We start from the raw sequence: 17795 nt of genomic DNA, 5'->3' as shown, positions 1-17795 counted from the left end.
TTTCGTGCATGTCACTCTTTTAAGACATAATCACATTGCCAAAAAATAAAATTATTTGAACCAATCCATCCTGAATTTACTTAGCGTAAGTGTTCTGCGGTGTCTAAGGATTTTATTTCGCTGAACATCCGATTCCATGTTTAGTTAGGGTTTAGTTTTTGAATATTCGTGTGAATACAATTGTCATTTGTCACGGATTACTTGTGATTACTTGTCTCAAACATCTAGGCAAACATTGTCGCTGGGTAGGCAACCAAACGTGCAGGTATTTTATTTTGACGGAATTGAAATTTTAGTTTTAGTATTATGTATTACATCTAAATAACAAAACTTTAAATTAAATTATTTTAACAAATGTTCAAAGTGACCATCCTCTTGTTCCAAGCAATATGCCAAACGAGTGTAAAATCGTTAACACGTTTTATGTTGTAATTGCTTGTAATGCATTGACATGATTTTTTTTTAATTGAACATAGGGTTAATGTCAGGTTAATGTTTTGATATTCAGCGAAATAAAATCCTCACCCGACATCGACTGACGCGCCGCTAACTCACTAGCGGCGGAACCGCGGAACGCGGCGTTTTTTCAGTTGGTAGAACAGTTTCGTATTTGACGACGTGTAAAATCGGCTTTTTGAAAGTAAGAAATTCAAATTATTTTGAAAAAAATAAATGATCAATCGAGGACGAGTTTGTTGTATTCCGAGTTGCAAAAATAAAAAAAAATAAAAATCGGTAATTGAAATTTTAATAATGTATTTGGGATGCGTATAACCTGCAGGATAGTGCCCCACTCTTGAGGGATCAAATTATATCTAAATCTATAAACTGGCCCACAGACTAAAGATATACAGTGCGTTTTTTTTAACTGTTGCCATCGGGAATTCATACCCCTTGTTATCATAACATTTGTTCCGATGAAAATATTCAAACTATTTTTGGAACAAATTTGGAAGATTTTTAAAACTATCGGATTCTTTACAATTCAATATCCTAAACTGTGGAAAAAGTTGTGAAAAAAATATTTTGTAGCGAGCCGGAATATTATACCCGCCAGAATAGCGTCCTTGTCGGCTCAACCAACACCTGACCATCTCCACTTTTGACCCTTTCAGGACGGAGCGACCCGGAGCCGACACGGAGCGACCTGGAGTTGACCCGTACCCGACCCGAAATCCAACCGGAGCGACCCGGACTCAACTTGTACCCGGAGCCGCCCCGGAATGACCAGTAATCAATCCGGAGTAGACCCGGAGTCGACCCTGAACGACCCAGAGTCGAACCGAAGTCGACCGGGAGTCGTATGACAAATGTGGTGTAAGTTTACAAGAATTAACATGTCATGTATATTAAATAAACTTTATTATAATTAAATCTTATTATTACAGTTGAAATACGGCAGTGAGCAACATTTCTTCTCTATTAGGTACAAAAAATACTCTTTAAAAAAGTAACTACGTTTTATTATAACATATAAAGGCACGTTATGTGCAACTAATTATTCAATAGCAAAAAGCACAAATCAATATTAAAAACTAACATGTTTAGAATACATGATAATACTTAATGTTTTAATTTTTTTGAAATACTAATAAATGATCGAACGAGATCAACTTATGGATAACATCTATGACCTGGCTAGTATAGATATAATCACAAATAAAAAAGGAATGTACTCAGAATTCACTAAAAATTTTATACAAAATAACCACTACGCGTGAATAATTATTAAAAAAATGTACATGTGGCACAGATTGGTATTAGTTTAGAGTTGTTTTACCAATCCATATGGTTATACAAAAGTTTAGCTAAATTCACATATAAAATAAATATTAACAGTAGATAAATGCCTTTGACATCCAGATGTCAATTTTAAATGTGTTCTAATACAAATTTCAGTCTGAACCTATTTTCACGTCAGTTTCAGCCAAAATGTTATCTTTGGTCAAACACAGTTAAGTACTAAGTATGTTATCGTTGACTGAAATTTTTTACTGTAGGTTGATCACACTAAAAGAAAATGTGAAATTTCTTTTATCATACATTCTGTACGATTGTTATTTTAAAAAGATGTTCCAGTCTACTTACGTCGATAAAAAGGCACGCTAGCTACTCATAAGGACACTTGGAAGAACATTTTGTAATTCAAATGGTAAATTCAATTCAAATACCAATCAAATTACAAATTTTTGTAATTCACTATTACATTATAGTCATTATATATGTATATGCAAAGACCACAAGCCTGTCTGGTGAATAGTACAATCACAAAATAAAACAATTCTGAAGATATCACGTCAACATTAGTGATATTATATACCAATTGTTGAGCTGCATAAATATTTTCACGGTCACAAAGCATTTATGAAAATTAACTGCCACGTGGCTATAAAAATATATAAATACAATCTAAAAAATTAATAACTGTAACATTTGAAAAATTGAAACTTAGTCGGAAAGCAGCCTACTATTTCATAATAAATCACAATATAAACACTAAAACTACTTTGTTCATGTTGGAAAAATAAAAAAAGACGAATTTTCAGCTGCCACAATGAAGTAATCGTAATGTTTACACAGCAATTTTTATCCAAAAAAATATCCTTCTCTTTGGTCAAACACAGTTAAGTACAAAGTATAATGTTGTTAATTAGCACCACGATTCTTCCCCTCCACTTTGACTTCCTTCCTCGCTAGCGTCATCGCCGTACATGTCAGCCAGTTTGCGGAACCGCGGACCGAAACTCGATAAGTAATTGAATTTCAAATCGCCCTCGTCTGTGGATGAACCTAACGAAGAAAGAGACCCAGAACTATTGCCATCTCCCTCATAACCATAATGGCGCACGTCGTCACACGGTAAAATGTCTTTATCACAAGCGCGCTTTTTCTCATCTAAGAAACTACCAATGTCGGCAGGCACATCCGGTGCTTGCTTACTATACAAATTGTCCCTCATCGGTGGCTTTTCGTCAACCCTGCGCAATACTGACAGATCGAAGTTGGTGTCGCATTCGCCGCCACCTTCGTCCTCGTAATTAATGATGTTCTCTGTAGTATCGTCCATGTCTTTTTCGTTCAGGTTGTCTTGTTTCCGCTTGTGAACGACCACGGCCAACAACAAAACTGCAACGACAAATTTAAATAATGTGAAAATGCATACATTTTTAATTACTCACTCAACAAAATGGCGAGACACACTAAAATGGCAACCAAGAAGTTCGAATCGATTCCGAACGTCGCGGCTTGAAACGTACCATAATTACACACCCCTTTGTGAGAGTGGTACTCATCGGAAGGCATCGCGAGATTGTACACGTACTTATTGTAAGTGAAGTTGGTGATACAACCTTTGAAACCTTTGCTAGTCGGCGGATCAGGCCATACGGTTTTCGCCTCTTCATCTGGAAATATATTCGCACGGCCTCCAACCTGTAAAGGTCCATTTATTCTTAGTAAGCCGCCTTTCAAGAACGTTTTCCACTGCAGACAGTCGCTTGGACACTCGTCTACTTCTATTTGTATATCCTGAAAAAAATTCATATTGAAGAAAACCACATCACACATGCGTCGTAAAAGTCATATACCACATTCGTGTAATTTATTTTTATTTTATGCATAGCGCCGTCGTTGATTTTTTTATATTTTGAAACAACTTCTTCAGGACCGTATCCTAGATCTATTTTAAGAACCACATAACCATCCCTCAGTTCAGCCGACACGAAACCTAAAAAAAATACAAATGTACAATAGGGCGGGTTTATAATTGAGAACAAGATGACTCACTTTTCGACACCTCTGCTTGTCGTTTTGTCAGCGGACCGGCGTAAAAGATGAGTCCGTCGTTGGCCTGGGGTAGCACGTGGAATGATATGACGCTGTTATTGCAAGCGTCGAACGACGGATACATTGCCCATCCGTCTCCGGCAAAACTGGTGCCCAGAATTTCACAATTCGGCCCGTCGGCTCCATCCGGACAGTTGCACCTACCGTCTTCGATCGGAGTTCCGCCGTTGAAACACTCGGTAACTTTACGATCCATGCAAACGCATTCAGCTTTGGCGAATGCTCTCACCCCCACGAAAGACGTCTTGTTGGTGAAAACGACGGCGGGGACGTTATCGATTTGTAAAACATTTGAGCACGAACTACTCAGACAAGCGTTCCTTTGTAGACATTCATTGATGTCGATCATTACGAATTTAACTCCGAGTTCATTCTCCAACTAAAATTTCGTTGTTTTTTTTTTTTTGTCGCGGCAGATAAATGTGTATTTTTACCTTTTCTTGTTGTTGTGTCGCCTTGTTATTCAATTTTTCTGGAGCGTAGTAAGGTGAACCGTGAGCAGAAAAACGTACATCAACGTAACTACCATTACTAGGCATGACCGTGAACACGTCCACGTTCTCGATGGAAGTGTTCAAAATTGTTGCGATGTCTCTTTGAAGAACATCTTTTTTACTTAACTGAACCTGTTAATAGATTACGATGAGACAGTGACTCACGAATAACATCTAGGACTTACAACAGGATCCTTCTGCACAAACTCCTCACTGGTGACACCCTCGAGTCGTATAGAACCAGATTTACGCACGGCCTCTTCAGGTATATCCTTAACAGTAACTTTGACGTCTGCATGCACGCTATGTTTAGTGCCATTTAACAACTCCTCTGTTACTTTGAACAACAGTGTGTAATTGCCGGGAGTTGTTTCCTTGTTCATAATAATCATTCCACCGTTTTCAAGCAAAACAAAATTTTCATGTGGAAATCCGTCATATTGAAATACTTTGTACGGTAGATCCCAATCGTCGGGATCGTTCACGTAAACACGTCCGATTTCAGTATCCGTTGTGAAACCCTGTATCACACACACACGTACATATATTGAGTGATTCAAAGTTATTCGATAATTTATAACACTATAAAAACTATCAATCTCATCTACGTCAACAAAAAATGTCGTTGTCAATTATAAAATCTGATGAGTAAACTGAATTACACTGAACTCCAAAATTAACGCATCACTTAAATTTTTGCAACTTTTTAAGAGTATTATTTTAAAGCAAAAAATTGTTATACACACTGAAAATTGAGGAAAAACATAGATCACGACCTGCTGTATTATAACGGGCCTGTTCAAAAGTGTAATTTGAGTGATCCCCGCAGAGTGCTAGTGTACGGGCGCTTTTTGAGGATATTATTCATCTTAAGTTTTTGTCACCGAGTTTTTCTCGGTCAAATGACATTCGAATTTAAAATCAAAAATACAGTTGTATTCAGTATTGTTTTAGAAAGAAAATATAAACTTACTGTACTCACTCTTAATTCTAAAATCATGTCTAAATATATTTTTCCGCATTTTTATTCTTTAGAAGCGCCCGTACTGTGGCCCCCTCATCGGCGAACTTTCAGAACTTTCTTTTTAATGAATAATTCTTTTTAATTAATAATAATTAAAAAAATTCAAATCGAATTTTGGAGTTCAGTGTATTTTAATTTACTTAACGTAACAGGTTTGACTAGTTGTAGAGTACCCAGTAAAGAATTGAAAGAAAAAAATATAAATGATCAGTAACATATCACATCTGGCACAATAAAATTAATAAATGCTCGGTAAAAATGACTATCGGCATGGCATTTGAGGTTAGTTGTTCGTTGTACTTTTTTATTTAAAAATGAATAAGTTTTTGTTTGTTAGTTGCAAGAAATATTTTCTGCTTCAATAATAATCATACATATTTATGTACCTTTTAATATCAAGTACAGTTGACAACTTTTACGTTTTGTATTTTTTTTTTTTTATTTATTGATGAAACAATTTATTTTTGTTACTGGTTTAAGTATACAAAAATATTTATCATTTTTACTGAGTGTTTTGTCACTGTACATTTATGATTTTTTGTTTGTTTGTTGTCCTAGTTTTACAGCTCCACACAAAATTTTAGGCCTCCCGAATTTAATCATTGTGAATAAAGGCAGACAGATGAGCCCCAATTAGTGACATTACCTGATACTTGTAGACGAAAATTTCACTGGACCCATCTTGAGCCGCGTTGTCATTTATATCTCCAATAATCACTTTCAGTATGCTAGTACCGGATTGTGGAGGGTCGCCGCTGTCGCCGATTGTAATTGGAACGTTATAAAATTTCTTTTCTTCTCTGTCGAAAACCACTTTCGCACGTAAACTAGGACCTTCGATTGAGAACTTCTCTTGTATGTCGGTGCTAGCCGTGTTGGATATTTTGTATGAAAAAGGTGGACCGTTGGTCGGACCGTCGTTGTCTGTAGCCGTCAAATTTACGATAAGACCCGGTTCTTGATTTTCGTACCACACGACTTCCGTCTAGAATAATAAAAAAAAGTTACGACTTTATCCTGTTTAGTTGAAGATCGGTAGTGTTACAATATTTAAAATTGGAGCGTTGTCGTTGATGTCTTCCAAGATAATATTGATTTCTGCATAGTTGTGTAAAGCGTTAGGTCCTGCGTTGTTGTCCGTAGCTTGGATGAAAGCCTGATACGAAGCCGCACCGTTAGGTCCGTCGCGGTCCAATTTCTAAAAATAGCAATATAAAAGTGAACACTTATTACGTACGTGACATCTTCCTACCTTGATGAGCCTGACGCAACCCCCTTTCGAATCGACTGACAAGAATGACGTATAAGCCTCGCCTACTTGATAGACGATTTTCTGATCGGCACTCCTGTCCTTTATGTCAGGATCGTACGCAGTCAACGTGATGATACAATTTGTACTCGTAGTTTCCTCTTTAAATTGGATATCTTTAGTGTAATTCATGAAAATTGGAATTTCGTCGTTCTCGTTCTGTATACTTATGATAACTTTAGCTTCGTCTGAGAACACACCGTCAAACGCTCGAACTGTTAGATTGTAATTTTCGATTTTTTCGTAATCGAGTTTGTTTTTAACTTTGATCCTTCCTGTTGTATCCTCTATGTAGAAAGCGTCATCTGTGTTACCCTCGATTATACTGTACACTATGTACGACGCCGTATCGCTGTCCACAGCTTTGACTTCGACCACATCCTTCTGTTGGTCCGCACTTTCGGATATGTTAAATACTTCGTAAATACTCTTCGTGAACTTGGGTTGATTATCGTTTTGATCTTCGATGCTGATTTGGAACGTCTGGTCGGCCGAATTCGGCTTGTTTTTATTGGGAAAGAGGGCGCTCGGAGCCGAATCACGTGCTTGTACGGTCACGTGATAAACTTTTTCTTTTTCTCTGTCGAACGACGTTTTCGACGTGATCACGCCTGTCTGTGGGTCGATTTCGAATAGGTCCGTGTAAGTGAGCAATTCGTAAACGACTTTATTGTTGGGCGATGTCCCGTCTTTATCGATCGCTCTGACCGTCATCGCCGGAGCACCCGGTTTGTCATTTTCGACGACGCTCCCTTTTAACAGTTCGATGAAAGTAGGAATTTCGTCGTTGACATCTTCTACTTTGACTATTATATTGACAGAAGCGTACAGTGAATCTTTGTTTTGAGCACGAACGGTCAGTTGGTATTCGATGACGTTTTCGTAGTCCAAGGGACGTGCTAATGTAATGGTTGCTGAAGTGGGTCCGCTTGGACTCAACGCAAAAGACTGATCTTTATTGGTTTGAATCGTTTTGCCTTTCACTAACTCAAAAGCCACACTCGTGTCGTTGATATTTGAACTAAAATTATACGAATTCGATTCTAACAAAATTGAGAAAAATTTAAAACTCACTTGGCTGTAAGCGAGATAAGAGATCTCTCAAAATCGCTTTCGTTTTCTTTCAATGTGATGACATTTTGATGACCTACTACTTCAATGGAAGGTGGTTTCTTGTCAGAATCTACCACTAAGAAATATAATTCCGCGCTTGCTTCATGTGGTGGTTCTCCGTTGTCTTTGACGAGAACATTCGCTTGATATCTCTTACCTTGATTCTAGAATAATAATGATAAATTAACCTATTATCATAAATTGATTTGGTGACCAACCCCTGTTAATTTTTTTTTTAGATGAAAGACACCAGTTTTAGGGTCGATTCTAAAGAACTCTTCAAATTTGGGATCAGTGGAAGTAAAACTGTATGTCAGTCTGGAGTTTTCACCATCGTCGAAATCATAAGCAAACACTCTCAAAACTTCACTGTTTTCTGGAAGATCCTCAGAAACTTTCGCTGAATACTCCTAAAAATTTTCTTCTAGTCATATCAAACGTATCACAAAAATATACATTTTGGGGGTGCTTCAATCATGTGTAATTTTCTAACAGAATCAAATCATTTTTCAAAATTGCCGTTCTACATATTGAGAACTGAAACTACCACGATGTCAATTAAACATGATTAAACCACCTCTAAATAAACAAAGTCAATACCAATTGATCAAAACTGGGAAGGTTATCGTTTATATCTGTCACTGTCACTTTGAAAGTACAAATATCTGCCAACTCCGGACGGCCATCATCAACAGCTCGAACTGTCACGTAGAGTTCTTTTTGTCTGGCTGGTTCGTCTCTGTCAAACGGTACGTTTGTGGTGATTTCTCCCGTTTCGTTGTTAATTGCGAAATTCACTCTTGTCCCAACTGGTGTTTCGATACTGTACGTGATTCTTCCACCGATCGGGGCACCTTTGTCCGGATCGTCCGCTTGAACCTTTCAAACAAAAACGTTACAAGAAATTACGATGCGTTCAATAAATTCACTTACTTTTATGACGGGCGTCCCTCTATCTTGTTCCTCTTTGACTTCGGGGTTGTACGTTTCACAATCCTTGAAGATGGGTTTGTGGTTTTGGACGTGTGCATTGGCGTCATTCAACAGTGCCTGATTTTGAGATTGGGAATCTAAACTGTTGTCGAATATTTCTGAAAACAAATCGACAAATTACGTATGTGGTCAGGTCGACATTAGTGTTCACACCACACCAAATACATTGACCGGCACACAAAACGACTCATAATGATTTCTTTAACAAATGATCTTGAAATTATATTTGTGCTTATTTTTCTTTATTATAGTTAAATTGGGATATTTTCAATGATCGGGAATGCTATGGTCACCATGGCAACCGAATTGTTTTGTTAATTGTATTAGAAAATTTGCGCTACTTCCATGTTGTGTTTTTGTCGGTTGATTTACGTGTGAAAAAATTTAATTTGACAATACGAGATACTAATTCAAAATGCTGTTCAAATTTTGGCAATTTTTCATAACAAATTTTTTTCTAAAAAATTATTTCTTTTTTTTTTCATGAAACTTGTATTTGCTGTGTTTAATGTTTTGTTTGTCGGATATTCTTTGGAAAAGAATAACTTAAAGAACACTTATCCATACAACATATCAAAAAAAAAAATCTAAGACAATGAATTATGTACTTGATTATATTAATAAAATTCAAAGTGAGTCGTTTTTTGTGCCGGTTAGTTTAGTTTACACGTGGAGTCGGACTTTTCATTTGAATAACTGTAACTTGCGCGTGACGTGCCATACGTGTTACAATTACGTCACAATTTACAAGTACAACTTTATCTACTTAAAATAAATCTCTGAAGGAATATTTCTTTCAGTCATTAATTTACAAACTAAAATGGAAAATTTTCCAGTTTCCTGGTTGCCAGAAACCGCGATTGTATTGACTATACGTTTGCCTCGATCTCAGCTTTCGTAACTCCTTCAAAACAATTATTATTGTTGTTGCATTTTAATTATTCATTATGTTGAACTCTGAACAGAACTGCTTTGTATCCATCAGCTATTATAACCATAATACATACTATCTTCAGTATAAAATTATATGCGTTATATTTAGACTTTATTATTGATTCATTCTTATCAGTTTAAGCTGATTAAATGTTATCACAGTGTATAAAATAATCAATCCTCTATTTCTGTTGATATTGTAAATAATGCACCCTACACCTTTATGGCTTACAATCCAAGCTTTGTTAGTTATGGAACGCAAACATTCAGGGAAAAAAGCTGAATACATACTTTAAACATGATTTACAAAATTTTAACACTGGTCTCTAGAAATACTCGAAAATATATTAAATAAATAAAATACCTAACTACTACCTAATGTTCATTTTTAGATATTAATTATCTGTTTGTTTGATATTTGCAATCTGATAAAATAATCTCATTTTGATATAAGTAGAAATTTGAAAATTTCGAAATGATAAAAACGTACTGGCTGATTTTACACAACCTGATATTATAACATAAGTGTAATGTCCTACTTAATAACTGTTTATTCAATTGAAAGCAAGCTTTAAACACACTTCATGGGGTAAGGCTGAACTGAAAAGGGAAATATAATTTTCTAGATCTCCAACCGTAAGTTATAAGAAAAAATCGATCAGAAATAAAGAATATACATATGTACATATGTATTTGAATTCGCACTATGTCAATATGACACTAATACAAGGAATTTACTTGGTTTGAATCACTGTGACAACAGCGTGATTCATGAATCCAATGACTACGATCACGGAAAGAATTGAAATCTCTGCAAAATTAAGACAAAACCACCATCGTAGTAATCTGCGTTGTTATAAAAGATAAAAAACTTGAAGGGTTTATTTTAATGGCAGGTGTGAGTGATTTGTTTGAAAATACATACTAGTTTTTATTAGGCAGAGAATGAAGTCGTTATGTAATAACTACTACAAATATTTATGTATTATTGTGACAAATAAAACCTTTACTGGCAACAAGCACGCAGAAAATTAAGCGTTCATTAGTAGGGTGAGCAGAACTTGATGTAATCGGATATTAAGTTGATAGGGCCCATGATACAATAACTTCTCAATAGGGCCGTATCACGACACCCCTATTAAATTTAATCATGACTCTAATTACGATGGTGACGAATTTATCTCTTTCTGGCAGGTTATATATAATTGCATAAATCCATATCGATTTATGTTTACTTTAATCACGACTTTAGTTAACGGCAATTTTAATAACGGTGTCGAGATACGGCCCATAGTGTTTATTAAATATCTATTTACCCATTTATGTATTTCTTGAATGTCACGTAACAAGAGTTTTTGTTTTCAATGCACCAATAGGTATAGGTATGCATCTAGAATTTTTCTTGTACATATTTATGTTTCTCTACATAAAACATGACAGCTTACGACAGATTTGAAAAACATTGAAACAAATCTATACCAATATTAAAAATGAAAAAACGGATAATTTAATACATAACTGTGTTTGACATATGAATCAATGAAATTTTGTCGTATTTTTTTTTATTACGTGTAAATGTGGAATATAGTATTGAATGATTCTGTAATAACTTTTTAGTCTTATTAGTATTACCAAGATACAAATTTTATAACTGTAAATCATTGTAAAAAAAAATCATACGCTTGCCAATTCAAGTAAGTTTTGCAACGAAGTTTTAGACGATTTTATCTCAATTTGAAAAATAAATTCTACAGATAATCATTGAGTAAATACTGATAGGTATGCTTTTACAATGACAAATTACTTACGCCCTAAAATAACTCGGTAACAGCCACCAGAATCAATATTATCAACTTTCACGAATTCGGTTAATTTAATAGTTTCAAAGACATTGAATTCTTAATTCACGTGAAGGACACACATGGTCGGCTGATTTATTGCCAACATTTCGCTTGCACTTAAGTATTTATTAACCACTTGGCTAAGAAAATGAAATGGCGCACGAGCCATTAATTAAATATTTCGAATTGTTTCTATCACAAAATATCTAGATGGAAAATTCGTATAACACTTTGTGAACAAGGTAGCTGTTGTGTGAATGACGAGTTTGAAACAATTCACAAAATATTTTTTTCTTACGAAAATCGCTGTCGATGAATTTGCAATGGCCTCGAAAAAAATCACGTGCAAGAATGCTGCGAAGAGTAGGTATGTACCTGAAAACTCGCCCCATAAATTTATTTTGTTACTGGTTAGTCAGTGAAGACTTTTGTGTTATACCACAGTTTCTGAGAAGGACGACAGATCACTACGAATGTTTCACTACGGGAGTAGGGTAAGCATAATTTGAATTTTTGCATCATGATTCACTACTTTCTAACTACGGACAATTCTAAAAGGTGTTTCAAACAAAATTATAATCTTGAAACATGTCTAACGACTGAAACTATTTTAATCTGATTTTATTTAATTTCTACGAAAGTTTTTTCATGAGAATGCTGATTAGTCACCTTTTAACAATGCACACGTATACCAACCACATCGACGAAAGGTGTACAAGGTATACTACTACAAGGATCGTGCGAAGTTATAAGAAGACGATTGGGCAAAAAAAAATATATACACATGTATAAATGTTTATTTAAAAATATATACATTATCGATTTCAGTCAATTATAAGAAAATGACAATACAGAAAGAAATTATGAAAAGAAACATAGTTTTTACATTCAAAATCTTGAAAACATTCTTACGTTAAAATGCAAAGTGTTTCCGTATGTGCGAATCTCTGATAAAAAATTCTTGCAGAGGAAAAAATGTTTCCGTGACAAAATTCATAATCTTAAAAAACCAAGATTAAGATTTACAAGTAAGACCTACGTGATGTCTGTAGTATGTGTTGTAATACAAATACATATGTAAAATAACAATGAATAATAAAATATCCAAAAACACCGTAGAACTTTTTTTTATTTTGCACCTTTAACACAGTCCTTATAACACGGGTTTCGAAAAGGAGTTCTTTTCGATACCGATTTCAGGAACATTTACTTAAATTCTTAATGTTGGCAGTGACTCACAATGACTAGTTGCTATATGTGTAGATGATCACTACTGCACTTCACGACACTTTAAATTCAAAACTTGCAATTGTTCGTCCAGTTACCCGTGTTACCAACCCTTTACATCTGCCAAATAAATGTTCCTAGTATTATGTTTTGAACTATTTTTAAATTTTTATAGTTTAAAATAGGGGCAAAATAGAAAAAATATTGTATTACACTCGTTTTATAAGCCATTTTGTCGCACTTGTTTGCTTATAGCACTCCTCGCTGCGCTCGTCGTGCTCCAAAAAACGCGTGCGACATGTATGATAAAACTCGTATAATAAATTACTACATTTATTATCTCAATGTTTTTGCAACTCGTGTCGAAATAATATATGTATTATTATTTATTACACTAATTTTATAAGACGCTCGATTGATTGGGGAGCCCGCTAGAGATGCCGGACACCGGCCAGCGTGCTATTTTATTACAGCAATACCAACGTAATACGTATAAAAAAAAAAAGAAAACAAAACCAGTTTCACAAAAAGTTCCTTTGTGACAGTACTTTTCGTTTCACAGACTCATTTGTGATACCAAAGTAGAAAAAATTATTGGAAAACAACTACACACATGGTGAATACGGTGCAAGTCGACCCTTTAATACCTGTCATCATCCATGCGAGTCGGGAGTGAGTTTGACCACTTTTTTTGTGTACAGGTAGGTACACAGTTGTATTAATTTGACGGTGAATCTGCCAATGGCCATAAAAATACAATCAGCCGATAATTATAAATTTAATTTGTGATGGATATTTCGTTTTAACACGCTCCACGAGCGGTCCCTGCTACGAAGCCGCGAGAGAACGTATTAAGGGGCGCGGTGCGCCTAGGAATGAATCCGTTTTGCGAAATCCAGGAATCCAGCTTCGCCCCTAATTACTCATCGCTACCACTTCCCATTTTAATTATGAATCATTCGTTTAAACCGCCATTTTCTGACCTACGCTACGTGGTACGATTTTGATCGAGGGCTCGCACCTTGAACGTGTATTGTAATGTAATTCGAGTCCGACACAGTCCCGATTTAAGCCCAGCAGAAAATATTTGGAAGCACGTCGAAACAGATATTAAAACGAAAAAGTGCCAAAACTAAAGGAAAATGTCAAACACTCCTGGTTGTAAGATGCCAAATTTGGAAAAATAAAAAAATTGACATACAATTTTGGATTTTCTCGATTTGAACATCAAATGAAATATGTACATAGTTCGAAAAATACTTAACATTATCTGATTCGATATTTTTTTCGATATCCATTTTTTTTGACAGACGATAGTCAACTTTTTTTTGTCAAATTACATTGCATGTATATATTTTTTTTATTCGTTCTTATAAAGAATTTTCTTCTGAATATTCGTACATTCGTACATTAAAAAAAGAACAAATTTATTTTAATTGAAAAAAAAAATTGAAAAACCAAAAATCAAGGAACTAAATTTATGAACAATAAAAAATGTATTCTATAGTTTGCTCAATATATTGCCTTCATGCTGTTCCAGACACTGTCGACACCTTCTAGAAACGCCCATCATTGCATTCAGCAAAAAATTTTGGGGTATGTATTTCCTAACAGAATTACAGAGCTCGGTTAGAAAGTTCGAGCATTTAAAATAAACTTTTCTCTTGTTTACTTTGGTCACTTGATTTTAAATGTTTTACGTTAATTCCTTAATTTCTTGACTTCGGTTAATTTTTCAAACCCAAACTTCTTTGTAATATTACCCGACACGGGCATAATTTTCGGTCGGATGGACCGACGACGGACGCTGATGTTTTCAGACCGGGAACGGTTAAATTTAAGAATCGATGTGTACGGCTTATATATTTACATTTCGCGACATAAGATCGCGAGATTTGGACATGAATGCTTGACGAAGATTCTGAATGTGAATGACAGCGATGACAGTTAATATTTGGTTTACACCACACAAAAATTTGGTGGAAAAAGTAAAACTTACAAAGCTACCCATGGCTTGCTTGATCGCATCGACCACTCACCAAGATAAAGAATGGAGTATATCAGAGAAAAATCAAAGCCATGTTTGCCGTACGTTGTTTGAGGTAAAACGGACATAAAATTCTACATAAGTACATATGTACATATGTACTTGGAAATGCTGGAAATAATGAAGAAAATAATTGCAAACCTGATCACAATCGTTCGCAATTATTATGCTACCAGCTAGTAAAAGATAAATATGTAGTCAAAAAAAAAAAAATTATACATATTTAAAATAAATGAAATGCACCTCTTGAGCCCCCATATCTTCAAATTTAAGAGGCATGGAATATTTTTATTATTTTTCTCATTATTTTCTAACATGAGTTGGCATTGCCCCACTGAGTTGTTCCGCGAATTTTGGGACACCAATATACATATGATTTTTCCATTACAACTGAAGCAAATTTCCAAGTTTGACTGTTAATAACTTCATGAGCGGAAGGTGAACCGTAAATTGGTAGTAGAATTTCTTGCTTGTATTTCAACATAGAATCATGGGATGTAAATATTATGCGCCATTTTTAATACACCCTGTATATTTGAACTCTCTTAAATGCAGACAATTGTAAACTAACATACACCGAATACACTTTACTGCTAGTTTAGTTTTTTGTAAACTTCCTGTATGATTACTAAAGGCGACAACCGGAAAACAAGTATCAATGGCCGGGAAGAGTGTTTTAAATGCTTAAATGATTTAGCCATTTAATCTTATCAGTGTTAAAGGTATGTATGTAACAGCAGCGTTTCGAAGAAATGACTCATAACCATAACGCTTATTCATAAAAAAAAGAACATACATATTTCCGTTCAATCATCTATGACGAAAAAATATTAAATAGGTAATTGTAATCATCGCACCCATATAAGCTTATCAATTTCGTTGAAATCAATATCCATCAGTTAGTGATAATTGGCGACATTCTGAATTTGTTGAAATGACTACAAGAAAGATAGGCGTTCTTTCCAGATAATTAATCCATTGATTTAGATTAGTAAAAATACAGAAAAATGTTGAGCCATTGTGAACAGGGGCAACAAGTTGTATTCAACAGATTGCAGGAGGGAACGAAATTAAGGCGTGACTTCTATTGACATGACTTTTTAACTCACCACTTTGTGCAACCAAAGAGCCATCGTTGTCTTGAGCACTGCCAGTATACAAAACAAGAAAGTGAAAACACAAAAACAACTTTATAGAGCTCATTTTGTCAAACTGCCACAATTGTTATTATCTATTCTGATAGCGAGTCGACGGTCGTGTCGGTTGTAATTTTATCACTTGAACACATTAATTTTTTTCTAATTGCACTTTTTATTATCATTATCAGTCTGAAAAGGCACGGAAATGACTGAAATTTAGCCGTTTAAAGACACAAAGAACACGACTCGTGCTCCATTCCGTCTACACACCAAACTCAGACATCAAGTCATCAACGAACATCGAACATCGAACAACGACTGTTTGGATAGAGGACAGCGCTCAGCGCATGCGTTTACGCTTGATAATAATCTTGGCGACAAGATGGAGGAAATTGGGTTTTTCCGATATTTTTCCCTTTTTCTAGTTAGGTACTACGTTATGTACACAGTACGAGAATGATAGATAGTCAGTACGAAGGCCCTAATCACTTTCAATCATTTGGATTAGTTAAAACTAATCGGATTCAACTTCGTCAGTTTAACGACGTGTGAAAACTGAAAAGCCGGGTTGGAGTTGAATCTTTAAATGACTCTTTAAGCATTTAAATGTATAGGTGAATCACAATTCTTGTCGAGCAAGTGAATTGTAATAGGCATGGACCATGGATTGTTCAGGTCATTATAAATGATTGTCTGATCGCAGTAGGCGTTGGTGACGTAGTTGAATGTGCCGCAAGCCTCATACAGTTGGTTGCAAAAAAGAAGGGAACTGTCAGAATAAAATTGACACATCTTTTAATTTTTTCCATAGTGTGAAACCTTCTTACGAGAGATATGTTAGAATTAACGTCAACATTTAATGACATTTTCATTAAAAATTATTTGATAGGTATTGTCAAGTAGACAATTCATTGACAAATTAAGAAAACCGAATCATACTTCGCATAACTTCAATTTTACACGTCATTTGCGATTATGAAGGCAGAAAACGCGCACCAATCTACCGCCAGAACAAATACTTGCAATTTTATTGGTGTCCCTTATTTTCGAGTTACAGAATACATACCAAGTTGGAGTCGTGCTTTTAGCGATTTGGTAAAATTGAATATTTTAACGCAGCTTTAAATTTAACGTTCACCTTACAGAATAGCCCCTATTAAATTTCATTCACGCTGGATTTTCCTCGTCAAGGTCAAATTATTTAATTTTTTCGCACTGTGATTTTTTACTTCAATAATATTTTAGCTGTGTATGTCGCCAATACGGGCTAATAAAGTAACCATGTCATGCGTAGACTGTAGAGGTTAGGTCGGGATAGGCATCTTCAGTTCTTGGCTACAATTATTTAACGCAATTTTCGAATTACCTGTTAGTAAAACTTTCTTTTTTCTTTCCACCATGGTAAAATTAACCAGGAATAGGATAGGAATGCAATTTTATGAAAAAATCTAACTTGGTTTCCCACGTCAAAAACTCGAAACCGTTCAAATTAACATTCAAAATTTGCCGCCAGCTTCTCAACGTTAAGGCGGCCTTACACCAAGGCAACAATTGGCAACATGTTGCCTGCAACATTTTTTAGTAGTGTTGTGAGGTCCGGTAATTGACTTAGACCCGGTTTCTGGAAACAATTTTATCGGGCCAGTTAGTTAACTCTCCGTTAAATACAAAGATCCTGTAACGTGATTGGTTACTTTCTAGCGTTTCCATAGCAACGCTTGATTTAACCGGTCAATTAGTTATTGGACCGTTCCAGAAACCGGGCATTAGTCAGTGACCCATTTGACCGGTCAATAATTGTCAATGACTTGACGAATTTGACCAGTCAT

At 35.3% G+C, this 17795-nt stretch overlaps 1 protein-coding gene and 2 long non-coding RNA genes across 3 annotated transcripts; 2 read left to right on the top strand and 1 right to left on the bottom strand.

Annotated features, from left to right (window-relative positions):
- The first annotated feature begins 327 nt into the window (after positions 1–327).
- On the top strand, positions 328–2408 carry LOC138139912 (uncharacterized). Its single transcript, XR_011162404.1, has 3 exons — positions 328–640; positions 1116–1317; positions 1389–2408. It is a non-coding gene; the product is annotated as an uncharacterized lncRNA (long non-coding RNA).
- On the bottom strand, positions 1442–16297 carry shg (shotgun). Its single transcript, XM_069060491.1, has 14 exons — positions 15937–16297; positions 8720–8877; positions 8387–8665; positions 8005–8196; positions 7748–7950; positions 6617–7694; positions 6410–6562; positions 6011–6349; positions 4526–4861; positions 4281–4472; positions 3787–4225; positions 3588–3727; positions 3180–3528; positions 1442–3126 (listed from the first exon to the last, which is right to left on the bottom strand). Exons 1-14 carry the CDS (start codon positions 16028–16030, stop codon positions 2651–2653), a joined length of 4428 nt encoding a protein of 1475 aa, XP_068916592.1. The 5' UTR covers positions 16031–16297; the 3' UTR covers positions 1442–2650.
- Positions 11442–12662, top strand: LOC138139913 (uncharacterized). Its single transcript, XR_011162405.1, has 3 exons — positions 11442–11920; positions 11998–12047; positions 12521–12662. It is a non-coding gene; the product is annotated as an uncharacterized lncRNA (long non-coding RNA).
- Positions 16298–17795: the final 1498 nt, after the last annotated feature.

The sequence above is a fragment of the Tenebrio molitor genome, chromosome X (assembly GCF_963966145.1).
Source record: "Tenebrio molitor chromosome X, icTenMoli1.1, whole genome shotgun sequence".
NCBI classification, from domain to species: domain Eukaryota; kingdom Metazoa; phylum Arthropoda; class Insecta; order Coleoptera; family Tenebrionidae; genus Tenebrio; species Tenebrio molitor.
Note: the sequence above shows the minus strand (reverse complement) of the source record. Positions and strands in the feature narration are given on the sequence as shown.

Excerpts from the sequence above, each read along its gene's own strand:
- shg (XM_069060491.1), bottom strand. The coding sequence starts at position 16,030 with ATGAGCTCTATAAAGTTGTTTTTGTGTTTTCACTTTCTTGTTTTGTAT. Across the intron at positions 8,197-8,386 it reads TTCCCAGTTTTGATCAATTG|GAGTATTCAGCGAAAGTTTC; the intron begins GTATTGACTTTG and ends GAAAATTTTTAG. Across the intron at positions 3,728-3,786 it reads ACAAGCAGAGGTGTCGAAAA|GTTTCGTGTCGGCTGAACTG; the intron begins GTGAGTCATCTT and ends TATTTTTTTTAG.